This window comes from Ooceraea biroi, chromosome 3, assembly GCF_003672135.1.
Source record: "Ooceraea biroi isolate clonal line C1 chromosome 3, Obir_v5.4, whole genome shotgun sequence".
Taxonomy (NCBI): Eukaryota; Metazoa; Arthropoda; class Insecta; order Hymenoptera; family Formicidae; genus Ooceraea; species Ooceraea biroi.
In genome coordinates, this window is record NC_039508.1 from 11,394,599 (window position 1) to 11,420,647 (window position 26,049).

The following is a 26,049-nucleotide window of genomic DNA, read 5'->3' on the forward strand; positions in this document are numbered from 1 at the left end:
GGGTATTGATATGGATTTTTTGCGCGGTTTGTTTGCAGCGAGCGCGGAACTTCTCGCATGCACGTCACGGCTTGCGTAATTTTTTGCAAGTTTTTGCGCGCGCGTCTCGGGTGAGACAACGAAAGCCGCTAATTTATTCGCAACTATGCGCAAGTTAGCACGCAACGAACGTTGCACCAGCGGAGCGAGATCTGTCGTAATGACGTAATCGTCTATCAGGAAGCAGTTGGACGTGTTCTCGTGGTCGCAATAAATGCGTCATAAGTCGCAAGTTGAGAGGCTCCTTCGACAACAACAGGATAGCGAGCGACATAAATCGAGTTTGAGTTTAAGAAAGAAAAAAATGATCATCGAGGATCTTGCTATTTCCTTCGCGCTTGATTGGCTGAATTGTGCGATAAACGATTCTGTTGCAAAAACAGATAACCATATTTCCACGTATCGACTCTTTCTATTTGCCCGCGAATCGAGGATGTGCTTCGTGTTCTTCCCTTTCGAGTTCCACTTGATTGATTTACGCAAGCACGTTCGTTGACTGCTAATAATTCACGATACCTTCGAAAGGTCTGATCATCGATCGATGGAAAGTGAGACCTGTTCACGGTATGATTAGTTTTCATCTAATTGGTGATTAGTCCCGCGCAAACGTCACGAATCAGGGCTAATGAAGCGTCAAGAATATTAATAGCCAGTACGCTTATACTTGTTCTTCAGATCGTTGTACCAAGTACTGTTTCTCCCGTGAGCGTCATGTTATTCCCCTATTGACAGATATCCTTTTCGAAGATTATCTGCCAAGATATTTAACGTGAAAAATGGAAAAAAGTTATGATAAATGGTAGATTTTCTAGAATGGCGCAGTATCCCGGTTTTGATATAAATGACGTCAGAAAAACGGGGACATTTCTCCGATAAACTGCGTTCTTACCGAGGTACGCAATCTACAGAAATTCAGGTTGAAACCTTGAAGAGATTTCTTTGCCGTAATTAAACAAGCCGCGCATGCACGTCTCAAGACTCGAATGTAAAAACAAACCGCTGAAAGAATCGATGTATTATATAATCAAAAAGCAAGACGCGTGCCTAATCTCCGAGATGTTCTGCATGACAGGTTAATTATTTTTTTCGATAAACGCATATAGAGAATCGAACTTGACACCGTTCGAGGTTTTCCTTGCGGCTGTAACGCGCGACATAATCATAAATCTCCGTCGTCACGTGTATCCTTGCATGGATATGACCCAGTTATACGTTTAAATCCCTCGACAAGTCGAATGTACATGTGAATTCATCGAACACAACCGAAGGCCGATGAGGGAATCCCCTCTGACACGATCCGATAAGATTGCCATTACGTCACGTTACGTTAAAAAGATTACGTTAATGTGTGTGCGTATGATGGATGATTAAGAAAATTAATAGATTTCTGGAGAAACTGAAGCGTCAGATTCATTTTCGCTGCAAAAGCTGTGGATACATCGCATGTATTCTTTTTTATCCTGCTTTATCCTTCTCTTGCTACCAGCAATAAGCGATCGACAAAAAAAGAAACACGCAACGGACCGCTTCAATTTTGCAATCAGTCTCGAAAAACTTCGAGGTCTACAGGTGTCCTTATCTCGATAATGAGGATAAGCTCTTAGGCACACAGACGTGCGATTTACGTAAATAACTTCTGTCGCGTTGCGTTGAGATTTCTGTAGAGATACTTGAGAAAATGTTTTAATAAAATATTTTCCACTGCAGCATTTATCTCATCGTGATTCTAAAAATAGCTATTTATAATTGCAATGCTCCTACATGCGAGCAAGTGTTACGAAAATCCGTCTTTAATCTTTGAAGATAAACGAAATATGCATCGGTCTTATTTGACAGATTGTATAATTACAACGTTATATATTTTCGGATACAATTCTGAATATGTAATTTTTTCCAGAAGAAGCTCAACTAGTTCTTGCCCGCTTCGGTAGTTTTAATCGAGAGTAAATTATAGCTTGTAAACGGTGAATAAGTGCGAAAGTGAGTAATTACGGCGCCATCAGGTTCCCGGTGCGATGTTTTTATCGGCATAATGAAAAATTGCATCGAATTACGGAGGAAGAATAAGCGTTTCTCACTCGCTGAAACGTGCAAGAAGCATTCTCGCACGTTTCCAGATAAAATGCGACGAACGTCGACGATATGACGGCGCAAACCGGATTGGCGACTGACAATGAGCAACCAAAATACTGGAAGCGGCTGAGCAAACGGATCTCGACGATAGCGACGATGAATTGGAATTCTTAAGGCCACGTCCCGGAAGTCGCGTCATCCGCTATACGATCCGTTTCCGGCAGCAGACGCTGCACCGCTCGCGCAAACGAGAATTCTTGGGAGATGTCTAAACGTGTCTGGAAACACATGACTGACGTCAGCCAAAATGATTCCTTAATAACGATGATTTCGTAACGAGCTATATCAAACTGTTTCAACTTTGTATCTTTCACATTATGCGCTTTGAGCTATATTTGCAGCATCTGAGATCTAAAAAGTAACGCACCAAAAATACGGCGGATAATAAGAAATCGATTTGTTGTTACCGAATAAGTGTCACCTGATCGACTCATCGAAAATTTGAAGATTTCTAAAAATCTCCTCCGTTTTTTCTTGATTTTCCCGGAATTGTCTTTTGACGCAACAATCAATTAAGAGACATTAAAATGAAATACTAATCTGCGTTGCGAAATTTTCTTACGATGTTACATTATACAAAACGATCGTACAAAACGATAAACACCAGTGTTTTCGGAAATGTAAACAGGAAGGCAGATAATGTTTCTCTGCGTCCTGCAGGTCTCGAGAGATAAATGCCTCCATAAAAAGATGCGTCTATCAAAAACACTGTTCTCTTATATCGCGACTCAATCTGTCGATCAAGGCGAGCGACAATTTTTCTTCTATTAAGAAAATACACCTTTAGATACCTGTCAAAGTTGTGGATCTTGTTTTATAAACGATTTCTTACATCCTTCGTCTTTCTTTGGAGAAGCGTGTTTTCGGGAGACGCCCCTCCGATCACGAAGAAAGAGGCAGTCTTACTCGGCGAATTGAATGAAGGATTAAGTCGTTCGCGCGGTTGATTCCACGGTCTCTCCTCGTTCAAGAAAGCGAGAGACGAACGCGCGTGGCGGCAATCGGGCTCGTTCTCAAGGTAATACCGATATTTTCCGGTAACAACCCTGGTGTACGCCCCTTTCGAGGTCCGCTGCACGATTGCACACCTTTTGTGGAGCATGTTGTTCGCTCCCGGGAGCCCGGTGAAATCTCGGACGTCGATTTGTCTGCCATAGCCAGCACGGAGAACACAAAAATCCGGAAAAAGCGGATTTAAGCGTGAAGAGAAAACGGTGAATGAATGAATGCCGGATGCACGCGGCAATAGACCGCTTTACGGCCGACTTCCGGGGGCATTTCGCTCTACCTGCTCCTCATCCGAGAGGACTTCTTCTTTTTCCAGCTGGCACCACGATTTTGTCGCAAGAAGGGAAAGGGATCGCGCGGCAAAAAGGTCGACCTGTGCAGCTGCCTCCCCTTCCGTGTCATCGACCGGTTTCCGACCGGCGGAGGCGCCACAGGGATACTTACCCCTTCGATTTCCTTTCCTGCGTCGAAAGAAACTACGCACATAGCTGACCACGTGTCAGTGCTTCTGCAAAGTTGCAATCGTAAGTCGCTTCGGTATATTGTACTTTGCTCTGAAATTTTAGATGGGCCGTCGTCCAGTTTGCTTTTGCAATCTTTTCAGAATTGTTCGTGCGTTACAAAAAAAGAACTAGAGGGGAAGAATGAGCAACTCAAAATTGTATACTCGATTAAGGGCCGATTTTTCCAACTTCTTGGTAAGTTTTACCCGACAGGTAGCGTATCTTTGTCTCTTTTCAGATAAGTCCTAAAAAAGAGATAAAGATATAGTACCTGTCGGGTAAAACTTACCAAGAAGTTGGAACAATCGGCCCTAAATCATGTGTGCACGATCGTTTTCGCAGGTTTCGGAGGAAATGAAACGGATAGATGAAAACGTTGTTACAAGCATCGCGCAGTAACGACGAACTCGTTTTACACTTTGGTGAGACGAATCGCCTCGGGATTTTTACGCGGGTTGCCTAAGATTATAGCTCGTTACGACACGGAATGCCCCTAGGCGTTCCCTTTCGAGATCGAAGACCGTGTTAATTTCAGATGACTAATCGCCATCGCCCCGCTTATGTGGCATACGTGACGACACACGCGAGTTCATTGTCCCGTGTAGTGAGACGCTTTACCGAAACGCCGAGTGCGTTTTGAAAATGAAACGCACACGATGGACGAGTAACGTTTATTAATTGCACAAATGTGCGAACGATGTGCGCAGCATTCGTCACAGTGTCAATTCTCGTATACTTTTGCGCAGTGCAGTTTCTTATTACTGTCCTAAACGTAAAGTGAAACGATGCATCTTCCATCTGGATTTTAGCAAATGGCACTTGTGTCAATTTTGTTAAAAATACATATCTACCAAAAAAAAACTATTTAATATAAAAAAAACTATTTATTAGGGGTGTGATTTAGTTTTGAGGGTTTTTTTGCTCAAAAACGCATGTATTTAAATATGATAATGAATGAATACCTTAATCAAACTATTTTCCTTCGTTTTCTAGAACTTTTTCCCATCTTTCTGGCAAGAGATGGATTCCACCACGATAAAATCACTCTTCTTTTCAGTTGATCCATTCGTCGACGAATTTTCGCACTTCTTCGAAATTATGAAAGTGTGTATCCTCTAAAGCGTGTTGCATCGACCGGAACAAATAATAATCCCATGGAGCAATGTCCGAAGAATACGCGGGGTGCGGTAAGACTTCCCATTCGAGCTCTAATAGTGCTTGTTTCACTGATAACGCAACGTGAGGTCGAGCGTTGTCACGAAGAAGAATCACTTTCCGTCGTTTACTCGCAATTGGTGGTCGTTTTTGGTCCAATGCTTCCTTCAACTTGTACAATTGGCGTCGATAACGATCAGCCGTGACAGTCTCATGCGGATTTAACAGCTCATAGTACACTATCCCACCAAATACAGAGCATTACTTTTGAACCGTGAATATTGCGTCTCGGAGTGGATGTCGATGGTTCGCCTGGATCCACCCATGATTTTCTGCGTTTCGGATTATCAAAATAGATTCACTTTTCATCCCCAGTAACAATCCGAGACAAAAGACTCTTCTTTTTTTGCCTGGCGATCAACGAAATGCAAATGTTCAACCGGTTCGCAATGGCACTTTCCGATAATTCATGTCGAACCCATTTCCCTTCTTTCTGAATTTTTCCCATTTCATGTAAATGTTTGGTAACTGTTGTACGATCAACATTTAATACTCTGGCAAGTTCTGAAGTGGATCGTGTTGGATTTTCGTGCAATAATGCTTGCAAATCTGCATTTTCAAGCTTTCTTGGTTGTCCCGAGCGTTCTTTGTCCTTCACATCAGTATCACCACTTTTAAAGCGTTTAAACCAGTATTGACACGTCTTAATTGATGGGGCAGAATCACCATAAGTTTCCACAAGAATTCTATAACTCTCAGCCGCAGTTTTCTTTTGATTAAAAAACAAAAGCAACGCATGTCGAAAATGCTAAAGAGCTTTCGGAAGTTGCATTTTTACGATGATATAAACACGACTGTTATTGCATCTATTGCTATAATGCTACTAAATGTCATGGATAATGTCAACACTGTAAGAAACAACAGTTATCGGAAACAGCTATTGGAACAAACTGACACTACAGCCACCTGTTGCAAAACCCTCAAAACTAAATCACACTCCTAATAATATTTTTATATGACATTCCGGTTTTGTTTCTTCATTTTTAGTCCAGAAGGGAGAGAGAGAGAGAGAGAGAGAGAGAAAAAACAGTAATGATAATAACTTCAAGATACTTCGATCGCGACAGTATTGAGAAATTAGAATTTCTCGAAGGTGTCTTTTTTCATCTATCGTCACGCGTCTGTGACGCAAATGAGGCCACGCCGACTCCAATGTCACTGATGCAATCGACACGCAGATGCATGTAGACAGACGAGACAAGACAAGACAAGACAAGACAACACAACACAACATAACGCAACGCAGCACTTGTTGCAATCGGCGATGATAGGAGACGCTCATTATCTCGCGCGTGGAATTCCACGCTAAATCGCCGTAATCGAGTCCCGGGTGGGATTATTCGGCTAATTACGACGTCGGATCACTGGAGTAATTAGACGTGGCATCGTATCGTTCCCCGAGCGTGACGATTACGACTGACGCTGACAAAACGATTACGCAAGAACGCGCAATTGCGACTTGCTCGGAGCTCACGGCGTAGCGCGGTCTCGCCTACGGTGTTCCCACGATATTGGGGTCGCGAGGAGACTGAAGTCCAATCGACACCATATAATTCGATGAATTTTAGCGTCGTCTCTCGCGAGGAGGAGGAACGCCCTCGGTGCGCGATTATGAGCGTGTAAATATGGTACCGGGCGCGCTGTCCCCGGCCCGATTTGGCAATCCGTGTACATCTCGGATGGATTTGGCAACGAACACGCAATGAGAAGAAAGGAGGACTGCCCGCGCCGGATCCAATATTTGCTGAACCTTCTTCTCCGGCGAACCTGACTTTGGAGCATCATCCTCGTTGTTCGCTCTACGTGACTCGGGAGAAAATCTCGAAAGGAGAGAGGCTCTGAGGGCGGAAGAGCCGATTTTCCGCCAAACAATCGAGTAATCCCGGATTACTTTTCCGGATTTCCCCTTGACCTAATAATATTAATGAGCGATAAAACGGATGTCGGACTTTCCGGGGGCGACACTCTCGATAATCTCGGTAATCTGCTTTGCTAAGCACGGTTCAGCTGCTTCGAGAAGAAGTTGGCGAAACATCACTCGCAATTTGCTTTATGTCAGGCACGAGTGGGGCTTACAGATTTTACAGCATCGCTGGCCTTGGCACAGAAAAATCTCTCTCGTCGTAAAGGCGGTTCTAATTAATTGCAACTTGTATCGAGCTTTTTTCGTGCCTTTTCCGAGTCGCCAACTAGCCAAGTTTTTTTTTATAGTGGACATTTACCAACGTTCGAGTGACGCTATGAGCTTTAATATAATACAATTCAGAGTTTCTTCACTGAAGCTGCGGGGAGTTTGTCAATACTTGCGCAACTGCTTGGCAGCTTCTTTAATTCTTTTTCAGTTGCTGGTAGCAACAATTATATTAGTCACCACGGAAACGTGCTGTGCAATAATTTTCTATGCTTCGTCGTGTCTCTCGATCAAAGATTACGATTATTTGGGTCGCGGACACCGGCGAATTATCCGCTTGATCCTTCCGCTCTTGATAGGTCCCCCTGACCTTCTCTCTCGCGGCCTCTCTTGTTTTCTCTTTCTCCATCTGTCTCGTTCTCTCTGTCTTTCTTCCTTGTCTAATACTCTCTCTGTCTCTTTGTCGCTTGCTGGTTTCGCCATTGCCGTCATCTACCATCGTAGAATGGTATATATAATACTATTGCAGTATTATACGCAATATTGCAGTACGTTACTTTGATCATCGGATTCGCAGAAATAAATAAGAATTGAAAATTGACGAAAATTTATTCTTACAAAATCGAACGTGTAAAATCGAATTAAACAATTAAACATTCAAATTAAATATTCTCAGATGTGATTTATTCTCTTCGGAGATAAAACTTTGATGACCTCATTTGTTGCTTAACAATAAAATATGCATACGATGTGTCGTTAATTATAGAGTTTTAATTATTGATAGCTCTCTATTATTATATATAGACACTAGTATTGATTATTGATATATATTGATACTATAAAAGCAAATCGAATTATTGCATAATGGATTACATGTGCCTGTTCGTTTTACGTTTCAGATCTTTTTCCGTAAATATACGAGAAAATGAGCGACAACGCTGGTGGCGAGACAAGCGACGAGAAAACGGATCCGGGTGCTAGCAGGCACGGGAACTTCATGAATTATTACCAATTCCATCTTGCGGAAGAGCGCGTGCGGCAACTTCCGTGTAGTGTGTGGCAGCGGCGACGGGTCGCTCATCCGCACCGGAAATACGCGGGTCTAGACGTCGGTTGTAACACCGGGGTAAGAGAACAGCGACGCGGCTGTTTATCGGGGACTGGGCCAGCCGAAGTAGGATGACTCGGTCTGCGCGATCCGAAACTACAAACGGCGCGTCTAATTTTGGTTGAGCTATCCCTTTTCAGGTATCGCTCGCGCGGGCATCCGTTTCCGGAATCCGGATATCCTTTGTCCTTATTCGAAATTTCCTGCACGTGCTCGCTGGCTGTCCTGCTCGTTTGACACTCTTTCTCTCTCTCTTTTTTTTCTAGTAAAACTAACACGTTTTTCTAATTATACGAAATGCTGTCGTGTTTTTGCCGGATAATTTGAAACAGAACCGCTGCTGCGAAAGCACAATGGTGACTAATTAAATTATGCTGCAGCTACTATTTTGTACTTTAAATTAGGTACAGATTCGATGATCCATCTTGATAAATTGTTTTCGCATTACTGAATTAATTGCATACTAACAGTAAATTTCTTCTCACTTAATATCTCCCAGAGTACTTTTTAAGCAAACACCAATTAAAAGATTTCATCTCAATACTTAAGTTTGTTTAGAAATAGTTATTACAAAGTGTGTAATGCAAGGAATATTGAATTTCCGCAGACTGTGAGCTCGAATCGATTTTACGTTCCCCGCGTGACTAAAAGCGCATATACACACACACACACACAACCGGGTCTGACGTACTTACGTTTAATTCCGCTTACGGCATTTGCAGGATCTCACGTACGTTCTGCACGACTTCCTCGAGAAGGCCATGTCTCAAGATCAGCCCGAGATCTCCTTAATCGGCGTGGACCTGGACCCGATTCTGATCGAGAGAGCGCGCGAGCGCAATCCGCGCCCGGATCGCCTGACCTTCGAGTGTCTGGACTTTTTGTCGGTGGACCGGACGGGCGAAACTCTGAGGAAGCACCTGACGCAGCTTGATAAGACGCGCTTCGACGTGGTGTTCTGCTTCTCGATCACCATGTGGATCCACCTAAATCACGGTGACGAGGGTCTGGAGGAGTTCCTGCGCAGAGCCTGTGACCTGACGGAGATGATCGTCGTCGAGCCGCAGCCTTGGCGGTGTTACAGGAAGGCCGCGAGAAGGCTGCGGAGGGCGGGCTTGGAGGCGTTTCCGCTGCTGGACGAACTGAGATACACCGGCGATACGATAAAGCATGTAGGCGACGTTTTGACGAGACTATGCGGCTTCGAGAAGGTCACGATGAGCGCGAGAAACGAGTGGGGTCGCATGGTTTTGATCTACGAGAGGAGACGGCAATCGTGAAAGATCTCATAACTAGACAAATATATGCACGTATATTACGTCGAGAGTGTGAACGTTGTGCGAAGTGTACACTGCTGGTGGACGTGACGATCAGTTAATTTTATTTTTATTTTATTTTTGAGAAGGAAAGGCAAGTTTCAGGCGTATATTTATAAACATTATTATTACATATTATCGAATAAATGTCATTTTACAAAGAATTATGCGAAGTAATTTATACAAAATGAAAAATGTTTTAAACAAATTATTTATAATTTTCTTTGAAATTTCCAAGGTCTTTAAAAAATTATGACGATAAAGTAGTACGTACAATTATCCAAAGTAAAGTTATAATAAAGAATCGCAACATCGACGCGAGATAGCGACTGTCAGTTATCGATGCTCGGACAGGAAGCTTCCTTCATTATCGGCGCAGTTAAGACGTACGACATGGAAGTTTAATTCGTCCGAGCCAGTCGCGGCGTGTGTTGACAAGGTGTTTCGTGATATATCGTACGTTAGTCAAGACGAGGCTGGATGTAAATAGAGGGAAAATAATACATGTATTCCCCACATCACGATTTACGTGGACACGTTTTGCCGCGCGTGCAAGAGTAGTTGCCGTTCGATTCAGTGCTAACTTCACTTCTCTCGAGTTACAGTGCAGATCTTTAACACACCAACCGTAACCGAGAGTAAAACACAAGAATAACGATATGAGCTCTGCGACTAAGGTGACACTTGCTGATGATTTCGGGGTTTCCGGCTAACATTTGTGCTTAGATAGTCTTAACTGTATACATTGTGATATTGCTCGTAATAGAAATGGATCGTAAAACGATGGTCGTAATATATCAAAGAAGTTGTGTTTACCCACGACCGGCGTTAAATCGCACGCTTGTGTTTATCGTCCCGTTTACTTGTAGGTGGCTGAGATTTTCACCGCAGCCGGCGTGGCCTTCAACAAGCTGGGGGAGCTCACGATGCAACTGCACCCAACGTCGGACTCGCAAGCGGGGTAAATCACAGACATCATCATCTATAGCACTATCTCGCAGTCGAGGAAACACGTGCGATTACAAGTAGTAGTAGACAAAAGTTTCTAGTCTTAGCGTCACCCGAGCAAAAACTGCGAATAATCCTGCCTTCTAAGCTGTACGAGCAGTCGCTGGTCACTGGTTCTGCATGGGATGATCAAGGAAGCATGATTATTGTGGTGAAATGTGTTTTAATACAGGATGACACTCCGATGGTGCCCACTTCGCGATTAATTCGACAATTCTCAGCGTCGTTATTAAGGAACTTTATTCACGAGATCTTCATCATTTCTGAAACTACGAGAAATATAGAGACATCATCCATATCATCAAGCATATCATTTCTTGCACTTTTATTAATAATCTTTTTTTGGTAAATTTGTCATGTACAATGTAGGAGCGTCATCCTGTATAACTGCAGGCTCTGTGCTCTCTTTCATAATTTTTCTATCTCTCTCGATGCATAGTAAATGGAATGATGAGGACATTGAGATGCTTCGTCAGTCAGTAAGAGTCTTCAGCGAAGAGTTACAGAGAATAAGCGCGCACATCAAGAGTCGGACGGTGTAAGTTTCAAAGGTTGCCGCTGAGGCCAGTCTCGGCCCAAGTCTCATGACGATTCTATTGCTGTTGTTTCCAGCACGCAAATACGTACTACGCTGAAGAAAAAGGCGTTCGAGGAGGCTGGAATGACCGTCAGGCCAACCAAACAAGCAATTCTGCCTCAGCAGACGCAGCAGGCAACCCTGGCTCAGCAGCAGCAGCAGGTTGCGAAGCAGCAGTCAACATCGGGGAACCAAGGCTTGATGGGAAAATCGGCGGAAGTCACGCTGAACATGCTAAACGCGCCCGAGACGGAGGTGGACGTCGAGGGCCTACCGGAGGAGTGTCAGGTCAAATTGGAATTCGAGGAGGGACCTACTGAGGAAGTTAGCAGTTAAATTAGCTAAACGATTATTATCGATAACGAATCCATTTCTTACTATCTAATTGTTCATCGATCATTGGAAGTTTCTCAACTACGATACGATAACGACTTAAGTATAAGCTCATAAGTTATCTTTTTACAATAAATACATGGAAATCCACGCACAGTTTCGTCAGTATCAACGTTTCTCCATACGAAACCGTACGAATTCAGGATATGAAAAATGGAAAATCATGAAAAGAGCTACTTGGCATAGAATTCTCGTGCCAAGCGCCCATTTTTTTAGATTTCATGGGGCATACCAGAGAGAAACCTGAGAGCGGCCACCAGCCTCCTGACGTTTGGCGCCGCCTGACAAAGTGGACGTGAACTAGTTCGTTACGCTCGGTAATGATACATGATTCGTGTCCAAACTATTCATAAGGAAGCTTTCCCATGTAAACTCTACTTTCGAACGAGTCATAGTGCGTCCGAAAGGGAAGGTAAAAATATTAATGTCGTGTTCGAGGGTTTGGGTGTATGAGCCTTGGTTTCGGAGAAATTTACATCTAAAAGTGAGCATTTTCCAGCGGTACGGAAAGTACCATGAATAGCTACAATTCGGCGTGAAACGCGATAGTCTATGGCTAAGCGCGAGACTCGTATTTTGCCATCCGCGCAAGTTGGGTTCGAGACCGAGTTGTGATAATTTTTTCTTCGGATTTTTGTTTCTTTGTGTTTGCATTATATTTTTTTATTATGTAAATAATGATTTATTATGTTTTATTATATTTTGGAGGTATACGTATATGTATAATGAAACATAAACATATACATTTAACATTTGTAAACTTTTTATTTATTTATATAGTTTGCATACTGTCGAGTGTTTATTTATTATAAAATTCTGACTCATTAAAAAAAAGTGTCACAACCTCTGTGCCTATGACTGTATAGTGTTGCGGACGAAAATTTATATAAAAGCATTTATGTTTTTTATGCTTTTATATAAATTTTCCATCTGCAACACTGTACAGTTATGTCAGAATTTTATAATAAATAAACACTCGACAGTATACAAACTATATAAATAAATAAAAAGTTTACAAATGTTAAATGTATATGTTTATGTCTCATTATATACGTATACACCTTCAAAATATAATAAAACATAATAAATCATTATTTACATAATAAAAAAATATAATGCAAACACAAAGAAACAAAAATCCGAAAAAAAAATTATCACAACTCGGTCTCGAACCCAACTTGCGCGGATGGCAAAATACGAGTCTCGCGCTTAGCCACTGGACTACCGCGCTTCGCGCCAAATTGCAGCTATTCATGGTATGTACTTTCCGTACCGCTGGAAAATGCTCACTCGTATCATTACCGAGCGTAACGAACTAGTTCACGTCCACTCTGTCAGGCGGCGCCAAACGTCAGGAGGCTGGTGGCCGCTCTCAGGTTTCTCTCTGAGCATACGTTCCTGAGAAGGCTAGTTACTTCATTTCCCGTCCATTCTTCCTTCCGCCAGTTTTCCCCTAGGGACTTTGCAGGGCAAAAAGTGCAATCCGCGCTGCAACGACTGCACATGGCACTAGTAAATGACGCATTGCATGCCGTTGACAGATTAGTCAACAATGGGATTGCTCGCACGCTGTGCGAAGTACTCCGAGTAGTCCGCTGGTGTTCACTGTTCTGGTTGCGTCGAGTGTACGTGTCGTTGCGCACGTGATCGTGCGATGTGAAGCACGACAAAGGCACGAGACGACACGAATCGTGCGAGCTCGTTACAACCGCCTGAATCCGATCCTGGTGGTTGTGTGGTTTTGACGTTCGACGGCGACAACGAAGTGATCAGTTCGCGACGGCGATATGGAGGAAGGCCCAGGGGAAGGAAGCTCCGGGAGCACCCTCGACAGATCCGAGGACGAGATAGCCCTGCAAGGATGCTGCAGCCCCAAAAAGGCACCGTACCGATTCCTGGGCTTGGCGCTCATGTGTCTGCTCGGATTCGGTAGGCATCTACGCGAGTCGAGTCTCACGGAGTCTCTGTGGTTTATACGGCGGTTCCGTTTATCTTGTTTATCAATCTGTTCCACGTTATGGAACGGTATCATTGTCAGAAGAGAGATAGCGCGCCTCATTGTTGCTTAGATCGGTTTCATATTTTTGAGCGGTTTACTGTTCAAAAATGATAAATGATTTAAATCTTGAAAGGGTTTAATTTGTTTTTTTCTTGTTTACTTTGTCTATTTAATTTTGTCTCACACGTATGGTGTTCAATGTTAAATTGTAATTGCGTAACTTGTTATTTAATAAAATATGTTTGATTCAGAGTTGGGAAATTAATTATCTGCGATATGAAATGCAGTAGCATTTATATTGTGCATTTTTGAAAAAATGTTTCGTTGTAGCTTGACGATAAAAATGTATTTTTCATGATTAAACTGTCTCTAAAATGTTTGAAAGAGATGTTTAGTGCAAAAACTGCTTGGCTAAATGGAAGTTACGCAAAATTATCTAAGCTTTTTCTTTTTGTATGTTTTCTTGCTACTAATCAGAAAAAGATTTGACACTGCTTAGATAAGGCATATCATGAATGCTCTTTGTATAGCTTATCGTGACATTTTTATAGAAATTTCCTATATCTTGTGTAAATAGTTAGAACTCGCGATACAATGAAATTATGCATGCATGTCTTTACTGATGAAACTATATTCAGCGTTCCCTTTAACAAATCCAATCAATCTAATTAATTTATCAATCTTACTGATCTTCATTTAGATTTCTTCTTCTCCACCTTCCTTCTCAATATTATCTCGACAATATCTCAGCAATAATTTCAACGTGTGCATATTTCTTTCTCATTTCAGGATCATATTTTTGCTTTGACAATCCTGGAGCATTACAGGATAATTTTAAAGCTGACTTACACATGTCGACGAGTACATTCGTTCTCCTATACTCCATATACTCCTGGCCGAATGTTATTCTCTGCTTCATCGGTGGGTTCTTGCTGGACAGTGTGTTTGGAATTCGACTAGGTACTGTGATATATATGGGACTCACACTGATCGGCCAGATTATTTTCGCCACTGGTGCCATGATCGATGCTTTTTGGCTGATGATGCTTGGTCGTTTCGTCTTTGGGTACGTTCTCTCCTAGCGAAGACTTATATTTATATCTTACAAATCGCTTCGTGTCGGTTATTTCATAATATGAAAGACCATTTCAATGATATCCCTCTTGCAGAATTGGGGCGGAGTCGTTAGCAGTTGCCCAGAATAGTTACGCAGTCCTTTGGTTCAAGGGCAAAGAATTGAACATGGTGTTCGGGCTACAGTTGAGCTTCGCGCGAGTCGGGTCGACCGTAAACTTCCTCGTGATGGAGCCGGTATACAATTACGTGTCTCAGTACTATAAAGGGCCGCAGTGCATCGGCATAGTTCTCTTCCTCGCTGCTGGCACTTGCGTGATGTCGATGATATGCGCCTGCATATTGGGCCTGATGGACAAGCGGGCGGAGAGATTGCTTCGACGAGGCGAGGGGCAGGAGCCGCAAACAGTCAGTTTGAAGGACGTCAAGGACTTCAAGCTGATCTTCTGGTTGGTCGCGATCATCTGCATCGCTTATTACGTCGCGATATTCCCTTTCATCGCTCTGGGAAAGTAAGTAAAAGTCCGATGACGCGAGAGTTTTTATTGCACGAAATTATTTTTCACCTGAGAATTAATATTCTGTCAATTTTTTTCCTCTTCGTTTTAGAGTATTTTTCGAGCGGAAGTACGAGTTCGAGCCGTCTGCCGCAAATACAGTGAACTCCCTCGTTTACTCGATATCGGCGATCGCGTCGCCCCTCTTGGGCTATTTAGTCGACAGGACCGGCAAGAACGTATCATGGGTGTTCATTAGTATTTGCGCCACCATCGTTGCACACGGATTGCTCGCGTTTACCTACTTAAATCCCTACGTGTGTATGGTGCTCATGGGACTGGCGTATTCGATGCTTGCCAGCAGCTTGTGGCCTCTGATCGCTCTTGTCACGCCCGAGCATCAACTAGGCACTGCCTATGGAATGTAAGCGTCGGTTGATCAATCGATTGTCGATGCGACTGGACTGGGCGCAAGGATGTCAAAAGTTACTGATAATCCATTTTTGCAGAGCCCAAGCTGTACAGAACTTGGGTCTAGCTGTAGTCGCGATCCTAGCTGGCATAATCGTCGACAAGGGAGGGTATTTGATGCTGGAGATGTTCTTCCTCGGTTGGCTCTGGAGTGAGTATCTCATCGAGCGAACTTGATAGTCAAGGGCGTTTTTTTATATCGAATAAATTCGACAAGTAACATATCGCGCTGCGTGACAGTTTCGCTGATAACGGCCGGCGCAATCTGGGTGTCGGACGTAGCAACGAGCGGTGGTTATCTCAACATGACACCGGGACAAAGGGAACGGTACGAGGCGATCCGATGCACGCCCGAGAGTCTGGAGCGAGAAAAGTTATTGTCGTCGGAGTGCACGTCGGACTTCTCGGCGGACAGCCTTATGCAACCGCAGTCTGACATCAGCATACGAAACCGTTATCTATCTCGCATTGGTGCAATGGTAAATTATGGATATTATGTCATTTTTTTTATTTATTATATTTATATTTATTATATTAAAAATCAAATTAAATTGTGTGGCTGCAATTTTTCCTTTTTTTCTTTTCCAGGTTCCACCGCACGCGATAACTCCGATTCATCGACCATTACGATGATACACTCTGTTTAGCTGCAAATTCATAATACCAATAGGTGTGTAAAGCTTTTGTAGAGCTTTTAAATCTCGTTGAAGTGTCTGCTCACTGTGTCTTCCTGTTATACACACAGCTTGATCTGTGATAATTTCGTAACAAAATTGCGTTCGATCTTGTGTTTTAACAATGGAGGTAAGCTATTTCTTTAATAGTCTCGATTGATGCCGATTAGGATATTATACATAATATTAGACAATTTGTATTATATATGTACTTTTTTTTTACATGATTGAAACTTTTAATATACAACTCGTGATTGCATAATTTATTCTTTACGAATGATGACGATAGATTTCAGATTTATTCACTACCTCTGATTTACAAAAACAATAAAAATTGCGGAAATATAATTGTTAATCCATAAGGTATACTAATATCTTGTGTAATGTATCTTGTAACATATCTTGATGTAATGTTGTAAAGAATGAATGTTCAATCTGATTCTTGCCTTTCTATTATTTTAGTAAAAAAAAACAAGTCCTGTTAATTTGATTTTTACTTTATTTGTACGTCGCGATGTGGGACGTTACATACTCCAGAATCTGTTAAAATTTTCGATTAAATCTCACGTGTATAATTTTTAAAATTCATTTAACATAAAAGTAAAATTAAATTTAAAATTCATTTAATTTAACGTAATATCTGCGTCCACAGAATAGCAATTTGCTATTTATTGTCTCAAAAGGGATCAAGGATGAAGTCATTTAGATGAAACTAAAAAAAATCATGATCCTATTTAACACATTGACACTACCGACATGTCGGGCAGACGTGACAAATAATAATATCTCGATATTCTTGTTTGCATTTATCGGAAGTGCGTTCATCGATTTACGTCTCATTAGTTCCAAGAACCTCCGCTACGAGGTTTCACTACGCCGGATTGAAAGTGAGGTCTCAATCGTACGATCGTACGATGCGTTGAGAAAATGCGAATAAAGTGGAAAAAATTCAGGAGAAAGCTCAGCTTACGTTACAGTGTAAATTTTTTTATTTCGTTGCATTTGCAAAGTTTATTTTAATTAACAGGAAATGAAGAAAATTATTGGATTACTGTGCACCCTGCGATGTTACTAGACTCTTCGCTAGAGGCATCGAAAAAACTGCTCGAAACAGCTGTAGTGCGCAACACGTGCTCAACTGTGTTTCATCGTGCTGCAGCAAGTGGCGTTCGTCGTAGGTCTGCGTCACTCACGCACGTGAATCTGCGAGATGAGGGTTCACGACGACGCGATTTCCAAGTACAACGCGATGGGAAAAGCGTCGAAATTGGGCCTGAAGCGGCCCAGCACCGTGGTCTTCGGTGAGAATTCATCCAGCAAAGTACAAAAAGTCACTGCAGACAGCCAGTGCAACGCGGCTGCGAATACCATCAAGAACAACGACAAATCGACCATCAATCTTCATCAGTGGAGAAAATCGCTGCCTGTTTATATGCTTCGTAAGAGGTAAGCTCCATGATTAAAATAAGTCTCTCTTTCATGTACCTTTAATAAGCATCATGCGCGAGAATGAACGTGAAAGTGTCAGCGTGAGCGACCCGCGGTAATTACATGATCGCATATGGCGAATTACCGATTGTTACAAGCCGTTATCTGATGTAGATTACTTTAATCTACCTTGTAGTAGTCGAAAAGGTAGAGCGCTAATGCTTAAAAAATACTAAAAAGATATTAAAACTTCTAAAAAAATATAAAATATAAACTTTGAAACGTTCAAGAGAATTAAAACTGATCTCGTAATGTTTCATGAAATGTTCAACTTATAATTTGATAATTTTTAATAATTAAATTATTAAATTTTATAATTTTGTAATATTCAAATTTCAAAACAAGGGAGCACACACATATTCTCGTATGACTAACTTGGTCAGTATTCACTTCATCGTGAGACATTAAATTCTTGGATTTTTATTATTATTTTTTTTATAATATAGTATTACTGAAATCGGTGATTTTAATCGAGCAATTGTCCATGTGTCTTTAGATTACTGGAAGAAATACGTCGGTACAGCACTCTAATTATAATAGGCGAGACCGGCAGCGGTAAGACCACGCAGATCCCGCAACTGCTGCTTCAGGCTGGGATAGCCGGCACGTCTGGATGCATCGGTATTACGCAACCGCGTAGGATAGCGGCGGTGAGCATAGCACGTCGAGTTGCCCAGGAGCAAGGGGTGAAGCCGGGAAAATTAGTGGGCTATTGCGTCCGGTTCGAGGATTGCACTTCTCAACAAACGAGGATCAAGTACCTAACGGACGGGATGATGGTGCGGGAAGCGATGACCGATGAAATCCTGTCGGATTACTCAGTACGTAGTTATTGCGATTACCATTACATTAACAGGCGTTATTAGGTGCGCGAGTGAAATCAACGCGATGAAGAGCGAGCATTAAATTTATCAAAACTTCTGGAATATCTGTAATTTTATTTGCTGTCATCTAATCGATTTTATTAAATTTGCAACAGGTGGTAATACTCGACGAGGCTCACGAGCGATCCGTGCAGACCGACGTCCTGTTCGGGGTGGCGAGACGTGCGCAGAATATGAGGAAGTTGAAGAATCTGCCGCCCTTGAAGCTTTTGATCATGTCAGCGACGATGGATCCCGCAAAGTTCAAGGAGTACTTCCAGGCGCCGGCGATATATCTGGAGGGCCGTCAGCATCCCGTGAGGATCTTCCACGCGGCCTCCTCACAGCAGGATTATGCGTTTGCCGCGCTGGTCACGGCGTTTCAAATTCATCGCGAGGCTCCCGCCAAGTGAGTACACTTGCGATTCTACCGCGAAACCGCAGAAATAAAATGTAACAAAAAATGAAGCACGAATCAAATTAAGTGGACTGCGTCACTGCGTAACGAGGTCATTGGTATATTATTTTAGTTTTGATTCTTATTCCCTCTAGCGAGGACATCCTGGTGTTCTTAACTGGTCAAGAAGAGATTGAAGCCGCGACAGTAGCCGCCCGACAAGTGGCCAAACAGATAGAAGGACAAGGGTACCCGTCTCTGAAAGTTTTTCCCTTGTACGCCGCTCTACCGACTCATCAGCAATTGGAGGCCTTCAAACCTTCAGTCCCAGGAATGCGCAAATTAGTACTGTCGACGAACGTCGCAGAGACGTCCGTCACGATCGGCGGTACGTGCACTCTCTCGTTCCATTTTCTCTATTATCTTAATTTTCGAGATAAAGATTATAAGAGCATACATCTTATTAGCATAAAAGTTTTTTATGAAATCTCGAACAATTATAAAGATAAAAGAAGTCTCAAGTTTTATAAAACTTATAAAATATCTCGCGCGGTAATAACAGAGAACGACGCATACACTGTATGCGCATTAACTACCTTACTTTCAACTTTTAGCATTAACGCTTTAAGAGTCTCCGTTTTAACTGTTTCTGGACTCGCGATCGTTTAAGATGTAACCTGCGAGACTTTTAATAAGATATTTAAATTTTTAGGGATTCGCCACGTGATCGATACCGGTGTTGTGAAGGCGAGAACGCATCACCCGACGACAGGGCTGGACGTACTGAGGATCGAGAAGGTCTCGAAGGCACAGGCCTGGCAGAGAACGGGCAGAGCCGCTCGAGAAGCGCCGGGCAAGTGTTACCGGACTTACACCCGAGACGAATTCGAGAAGATGAAGGAGATGCCAATACCAGAAATTCAAAGGTGCTCCCTTGCGGGAGTCGCTCTTCAACTGCTCGCTATTGGCGTCGACATCACCAGCTTCGATTTCATGGACAAGCCGCCCAAGGAAGGCGTGGACGTGGCCGTGAGCTGTTTGGAGAAATTGGGTGCGGTTAAAGGTAGGAGAATTTTTTAGTATTCGTTTATTCGCGAAACAAGATGCCTCTCTGAGTACATCTACTCGCTCGAAAATAATATACACCTTATCAAGTTTTATCGATGTTTTAAAATAAGAAAGTTTTCTTTAAAACAAGGAGAAAGTAAAGATTTTCTCATGTTAAAATTAAAACTCGAAAGAAGAAAATTGATTAACGGTTATTTTATTATATTACATTTATTATGTTCATTATATTAGATGTAACATGGGTAACGAGAGTCATTTCGATAGAAACAGTAAAGTTTTTGCATCGTTTCTTCCAAAGGATCTCCGCCGCAGTTGACCACACTCGGCCGAACGATGTCATTGTTCCCGTTAGACCCTCGATTTACCAAAGTGATCCTCGCGTCGGTGGAACACAGGTGTCTGGAGGAAGCACTGACGGTTATTGCTTTACTATCGGGAGAATCGATTTTCATGGACCCACCCTCCAAGAGAGAGCAAGCTTACAATGCACGCTCACGGTACGTTCCTGCTTGTAATCCGTTTAGGATCGTTTTAGGATTTTAATAGCGCGAGTAATGCTGGAAAAAGTACGTTCGTAAAAGTCAAATAAAATTACGATAAATTTGTACGAATAAATATTTTTTTCTATTCACGATGAGACGAATTTTTCATTTTACCGTTTGCGATTGACCGAGTAAATTAATGTTACCGAGTAACCGTGTTTGCGCGGGCTTGCAGGTTTGCCTCACCCGAGGGAGATCACATAATGCTGCTGAATGTGTTCCGTGCATATCAAAGCGTTACGCAGAAGAAGGTGTGGTGTCACGAGAACTTTTTGCACCATCGAAATCTCGAGTACGCGACGGAGGTGAGGCAACAGCTCGCGGCGCTGGCGGAACGTGCGAATTTGGAGAAGGCGAGCTGCGGAACGAATACGAAGCAACTTAGAAAAGCTTTCCTCGAGGGATTGTATGAGAATCTGGCGGAGCTGCAGAGGGATCAGACGTACGTCACGGTGAGTAGATACATTGTTTTACGATGTTATTTCTGCGTTATTATATTATTCCAGCTGCTATTCTCGTGGTGCATTGAACGTTATTGCAGATTTTATCTATGATGCAACTTTTGCAAAAAGTCTAAGATATAATTAGCCTCCGATGAATCTGAATCTGCGATCGAATTAGAAATCAGAGAGCAATCTTATTCATTTATAATTTTTATAATTTTCTTTCGCTCATTTTACTCGTTTTCGTTTTCACACTTTTAGCTGAATGATAAAGATTTGATGGACGCAGATATACTCGGGGTACATATATATATGTGTGTGTGTGTATGTATATATATATATATATATATATACACATGTCGGAGTTAAATTCTGTCATTTTCGCTTCTGCATTCCTGCTCGTCGACTTGTGGCTGCTTGAACCTCGCTCGAGTTTGCTACATAGGCGAGTGAGCAAAGAGAATCTCGCCTAATCATATTACATGTTTGGCATTAGGTGTACTCGAAGCAGCCGGTAACTATACACCCTTCTTCGACGTTACATGGTACGAAACCGCCATTACTGCTGTTCACGGAGATCGTGGCCACCGGGAGGTGTTATCTTCGCGGGCTGTCTGTCATCGACTCGGCGTGGTTGACACAAAAGAACAACACCGGCCCCGGGAGGCAGCATGACTGACGCAATTTTTTTATGCAATGTTATTTATACAGAACTTATTTTTGTTGACGTGAGGTGAACTGGGACTGATCGAGGATGAAGCAGAGCAGACACGATGATTATTAAAAAATTGATAACGCAATCACGGAGATGATGTCGGTGAGCTGTCGATGAGCGATCTCGATTATTCCGTTCGGCTCTAGACCATGTTGGCAGTTTTGTTATCGTGAATCGTGCGCCTTGGGAGGATCGCTTTTCTACCACTTGTATACTTTATGAGAGATAAGCATTGTTATTAAATTTAGTTAATAAAAATTTTTTATTGCATACGCTGTGTGTGCGATGCGTTGACTTCTAATCACGCGTTGTCACCGCATGTACTCTCGCGCTCATACGTGCGTGTCTAGCAACCTCGTTCGTCTTTCGCTTCACCCGATTCAATACGGGAGCGAGGCACCCCCTCGCTCTTCCTCCCAGTCTCCTTACACGTAACAATTTCCAATATCCATGCAGTTTACATAGAGGCGTAATTAAGCGAAGATGCACCCGCACTCAACGTCTAAGTGCACATTATCCCTGGCTCCTGCCACAACCGCACTCCGCTTGCTCTATATGTACATCTCCTTGTTCCCCAAAGCGGAGAAACTCCGTGTGGGCTTGGATCTAGCAACGAGCGAGCGAAAGATTATATGGTTACGGTAGTTCACCGTTACGGTAAATTAACGAATGCGTATCGACAAGACCCGGCGAGTTCGCGAGGTCGTAGCTTTCTGGTCTGCGTCGGAAACCCCTCGGGTGCGGTGGCGAAGAAATCCGGCGAAGTGTTCTCATCGGGATTCCGGGGAACCTAACGGAACGGAACTCTTTTAATACTTGTTGATGGTATTTACGGGGGCAGTTTAACCGCGAAACGAAGTTTGGTGCATGCGCGCCGGCGAAATTGCAGGTAAATTATCAGCGGATGTTACGGGGATGTTACGCTCATAGCTGCGCACTTGCCCGGCATTTTTATCGCATCCCCCTTTCGCGTTCTGCGTATCGGAGTGATTACGGGTCCAGCGGAGAGGGAGATACCGAGTTTGCAGCGTACAAGTTGATCGTTAGACCTGAGAGAGGAAAAGAGAGAGAGAGAGAGCGCAGTTGAACGTGTAGCTTCGCAACCGGTTCGTGGTCATCGTTTTTCCATCAAGTCAAAATTTCAGTATTTCTGCATCCTCACATCCAGCGTATCGGAGTATCCATTGCTGTTTTATTCATACAGCCCTATGAATTTCAGCGAAAGACGAGTATTTTAGGTCAGATTTGTGAAAGAGAGTTTTTGTTCGTTATCATGAAAGTACATTTTTTGCAGCAGAGGAGTAAACGCAATCAAAGGATCGGCATCCTCACAAAAATGCAAAATAGAAATTTTAAAACAGTTATTGTACATTCCGATTGTATATTTTAGAAAGACAAATTGACTCTTTTTTACATCTTGATAATTACAGCGCTTGCAATTACACGGACAGAAATTCGCAGTCACCTGCGTTAACATCAAATATACGATCCGTTGAATATATAAGATATTTATTGAATATATAAGACCTAAAATATGCATATTTTAAAACGGAGAATATATCACTCGAGATAGAATGTGTGTGTTTGTTTTCAAAATATCACAGAGTCTAATTAAGTTCATTTGCTTTTTAGATAAGAATCCCTTCTCCCTGACACGCATGATTTGCTGCATCCAAGTCCTTCGAAGATACATGCTCCGTACATTTATAATCCTGTACACCAGGGTTATCCCTCCAGCCCGATTTAGTAGCGACTACGGAATACGTTCGCCGATATAGAGAGGATCCGATATAGGATTAAATCGTCACGGAGTTAGTTATATGGCATGCCTGCTCGTCGGGGTCATATCGAATTATACCTCCTTCCTGGATTCTCCTTCCTCCTCCTCCCAGCTCGCAGTAGACGCTGAGATAGCTGTTACCAGTCTTGCTCTTCACGAGGAAAATTGTATTCGAAGCTGTCGCACAAGCTGATGATGGTACCAACGGATCTCATCTGAGTAAGATTTCCTCATCAGTCCTTAATATTAATTTTTGACTAACGCTCATTTTTCACGTTTCCGTTTAAACGCATTTTTTTGCAAAGGAGGAAAGTAATTAGAATTTAGTCAAAATATTTATTAACGAGTTTACATTATTGTAAATCTTTAATTACGCGGCTGAATTTTACCGCATTTTAACATTAATCCAAAGTCGGATAATGTGAGCAGCGAGAGCGTGGAAACGCCTGAAGGGTAATGCTAAAATTGTGGCTTTAATCTGAAACGCTCGAGAATTCGAAAGCGCTTTTGCACAGCGCTCCGTGCTCTCATGCGCGCATTTATTTTGGATCTTTATATAGACAGAAGCGTATTATAAATTTCTCGATTCACGTGAAACTGCTGCCGACAGTTCCCGGCATCTCGCTGATGCAGCTTTTCGCGACGCGCGTTACGCACGGACAACCCGGCCGCCGAATTGCAGCTGGTGTGTCAGAGGGAGACGAGAAGCGCTCTCATCAAGCTCATGTGTGCATGTAATTTCGTTCATATAGACAAGCGGATTATAAATCATACGAAACCGGATGAGATTACTATCGTAATTGCGGCTCTCTCGTGCAATATGTATCACAAAAGTGCCGCGCGTGTGCCGAGAACGCGCGGAAGCCGGAACGCGTTCCGGGGCGCCGAGGACGCGTCGGAGGATTCGCATAATCGCCGCCACGGGGCGGAATGTGAAAGGGGGAAGAGGATCTTTCATCCCCCTTTCATCCATCGTCCGGAGCCTCTCTCTACTCCACCTATGCAAAGAGATCCATCGCTCGGCCAGGCGCGGGAGGGTAAGGGACCGCGCTATCCGGCGTGATTAAGAATTAAATATTTATGAATGCGCGCCGACTCTGCTCGCTGGCCGCTATATCGAGCTCTCTTCAGGAATGCACGCTCAAGAACGGGGTGATCTTGCTCTCATTATGAATAGAGCGACGTAGAATCGCGAGATACCGGATAAGCGCGCCTGAAAGCGGACGAAAATAGGCTTCCGTCTCGACTTGCCTCTCGGAGAAGCGCGTCTCTGGGACTGATGGTCCTCTCCGCAGCTTCTTACAACCCCCCCGGGCTGCAGTCACTCCCCCCGGCGGAACCAGGGAGCCCTTTGTGAGGGCACGTAAGAGGTACTTTAATAATGAATTTCTCTCTACGGATGAGCTGACCTGATGTCACCACGGCGATGTAAGTACACTCGCAGACGAGAGAAGGCTGAATGGCGGAGCTCGTTTCACGGGAGCAAACTCCGTCCGCGTTTGATCAAGCGCTGATCCCCGCCGAGACGCGTCGAGGGTAACACGAGCGGAATGAACGAAAGGGCCTCTCGCGTATTTCGGTCAGCTGCATAATTAACCGCCTCCATTTTGCGGCGTGTCGTCCAGCACTTTTATATCCCCGTTCGCGCTTTTTTTCCGCACATTCTTCTTTACGACCGCCTACGGTTACTCTGCGCGATTGATCCAGCTCCTCTTTTACGTCCGCGGTTCTTTGACCCTTTCACACGCGAGCCTTTCTTTACCACAACGGAGATCTGGAATTTCTTGCGTTTTCATCATTTTTGTGATAGCTTCACGTGGGTCTTAATGAGCTCATCTATTTTTACGGTATGCATATTTACACCGAAGTAATTCCAGCACTATGATTATTAGTTGAGCAAGCTTAATGAAAGAGAGAGAAAGAGAGGTACGTCTGTAAAAACGCATAATAAAATGTCGGGGTATTATTTCTTATTTTTCCACCGCCATTTTATGATACCGTCGTACCGGTAATTATTTTTCGCAAAACTTTTATTCGTTTTATTCCGATATTGTCATCGTGATTATTATTACGATATGAATTGCATAATAATCGTTGTACTAGTCGTGCCACGCCGATCATCAAGAGAGAAGAGGACTTGAGCGGCGAAAGACAACGGTAGCAACAGGTGGCATCAAAAATTCATTCGTGATGGGTCTCCATCAGCAGGGGACATCTGTTTCTGGGGATCACTCAACGTTCTTAATTATGATTCCGGCGCGTAATTAGCGTTTGTGACGTCACAGGTGTGTTATTAAGATAATGCAGGATGTGTCGTGGGATCTAGATAGCAAGGGTCTGATAAATGTTTCACGCTAGATTAAAGAGCGTGCTCGCAAAGTACTTCGAGATAGAATATTTTTCCCCCGATTGGTTCCGAAAGTAATTGAGAGCTCCTCTTTAATATCAATAAAAAGTATAAAAGTTTATGCGAGGATGGCTGGAAAATCGAAGAGCGTGCATCAAAACCACAGTATGGAAAAATATTCTGCACTCTTGACAAAAAATAGTTTATCGTTATGTCTGTCGATTTGAGCACGGGAATGGAAAAAAAGAAAAAAATACAAA

The 26,049-nt window shown here is 43.0% G+C and overlaps 4 protein-coding genes across 8 annotated transcripts in view; all 4 read left to right on the forward strand.

The window, feature by feature from the left end:
* Positions 1–9,617, forward strand: part of LOC105276996 (probable RNA methyltransferase CG11342) — a 24,372-nt gene extending 14,755 nt beyond the window's left edge. For 3 of the 4 annotated variants that reach the window (XM_020030908.2, XM_026968219.1, XM_026968217.1), the window contains exons 3-4: positions 7,929–8,155; positions 8,860–9,617. In XM_020030908.2, the coding sequence (XP_019886467.1) occupies positions 7,955–8,155; positions 8,860–9,417 (759 nt within the window). In that variant the 5' untranslated portion in view covers positions 7,929–7,954 and the 3' untranslated portion in view covers positions 9,418–9,617. Of the gene's footprint in view, positions 1–3,496; positions 3,705–7,928; positions 8,156–8,859 lie in introns of all 4 variants that reach the window. The other variant, XM_026968218.1, reaches the window with a different exon arrangement.
* A 233-nt stretch (positions 9,618–9,850) lies between these two features.
* On the forward strand, positions 9,851–11,521 carry LOC105276998 (chromatin complexes subunit BAP18). 2 transcript variants are annotated; one of them, XM_011335098.3, is made up of 4 exons: positions 9,851–10,130; positions 10,323–10,414; positions 10,901–10,999; positions 11,074–11,521. In XM_011335098.3, exons 1-4 carry the CDS (start codon positions 10,113–10,115, stop codon positions 11,372–11,374), a joined length of 510 nt encoding a protein of 169 aa, XP_011333400.1. In that variant the 5' UTR covers positions 9,851–10,112; the 3' UTR covers positions 11,375–11,521. The 2 variants fall into 2 exon arrangements, with proteins under 2 accessions (XP_011333400.1, XP_011333401.1); XM_011335099.2 differs by having other exon boundaries at positions 10,103–10,239.
* A 1,411-nt stretch (positions 11,522–12,932) lies between these two features.
* Positions 12,933–16,585, forward strand: LOC105276999 (major facilitator superfamily domain-containing protein 1). The gene is made up of 7 exons (XM_011335100.3): positions 12,933–13,360; positions 14,220–14,496; positions 14,600–15,016; positions 15,114–15,425; positions 15,511–15,623; positions 15,713–15,951; positions 16,061–16,585. The coding sequence occupies exons 1-7, from the start codon at positions 13,219–13,221 to the stop codon at positions 16,103–16,105; spliced, it is 1,545 nt and encodes a 514-aa protein (XP_011333402.1). The 5' UTR covers positions 12,933–13,218; the 3' UTR covers positions 16,106–16,585.
* Positions 16,586–16,681: 96 nt separating this feature from the next.
* LOC105277000 (ATP-dependent RNA helicase DHX33) lies at positions 16,682–21,934 on the forward strand. The gene is made up of 8 exons (XM_011335102.1): positions 16,682–17,592; positions 18,131–18,455; positions 18,614–18,906; positions 19,050–19,282; positions 19,607–19,957; positions 20,261–20,459; positions 20,680–20,956; positions 21,444–21,934. Exons 1-8 carry the CDS (start codon positions 17,357–17,359, stop codon positions 21,624–21,626), a joined length of 2,097 nt encoding a protein of 698 aa, XP_011333404.1. The 5' UTR covers positions 16,682–17,356; the 3' UTR covers positions 21,627–21,934.
* The last annotated feature ends 4,115 nt before the right edge of the window (positions 21,935–26,049 follow it).

Bases quoted from the DNA above. Each gene is read 5' to 3' on its own strand.
- LOC105277000 (XM_011335102.1), top strand. From the start codon at position 17,357: ATGAGGGTTCACGACGACGCGATTTCCAAGTACAACGCGATGGGAAAA. The intron at 17,593-18,130 runs GTAAGCTCCATG...ATGTGTCTTTAG, and splicing joins GTTTATATGCTTCGTAAGAG to ATTACTGGAAGAAATACGTC. The intron at 18,907-19,049 runs GTGAGTACACTT...TATTCCCTCTAG, and splicing joins CATCGCGAGGCTCCCGCCAA to CGAGGACATCCTGGTGTTCT.
- LOC105276999 (XM_011335100.3), top strand. From the start codon at position 13,219: ATGGAGGAAGGCCCAGGGGAAGGAAGCTCCGGGAGCACCCTCGACAGA. The intron at 13,361-14,219 runs GTAGGCATCTAC...TTCTCATTTCAG, and splicing joins CATGTGTCTGCTCGGATTCG to GATCATATTTTTGCTTTGAC. The intron at 15,426-15,510 runs GTAAGCGTCGGT...CCATTTTTGCAG, and splicing joins CTAGGCACTGCCTATGGAAT to AGCCCAAGCTGTACAGAACT.
- LOC105276998 (XM_011335098.3), top strand. The intron at 10,415-10,900 runs GTAAATCACAGA...CTCGATGCATAG, and splicing joins ACGTCGGACTCGCAAGCGGG to TAAATGGAATGATGAGGACA. The intron at 11,000-11,073 runs GTAAGTTTCAAA...TGTTGTTTCCAG, and splicing joins CACATCAAGAGTCGGACGGT to CACGCAAATACGTACTACGC.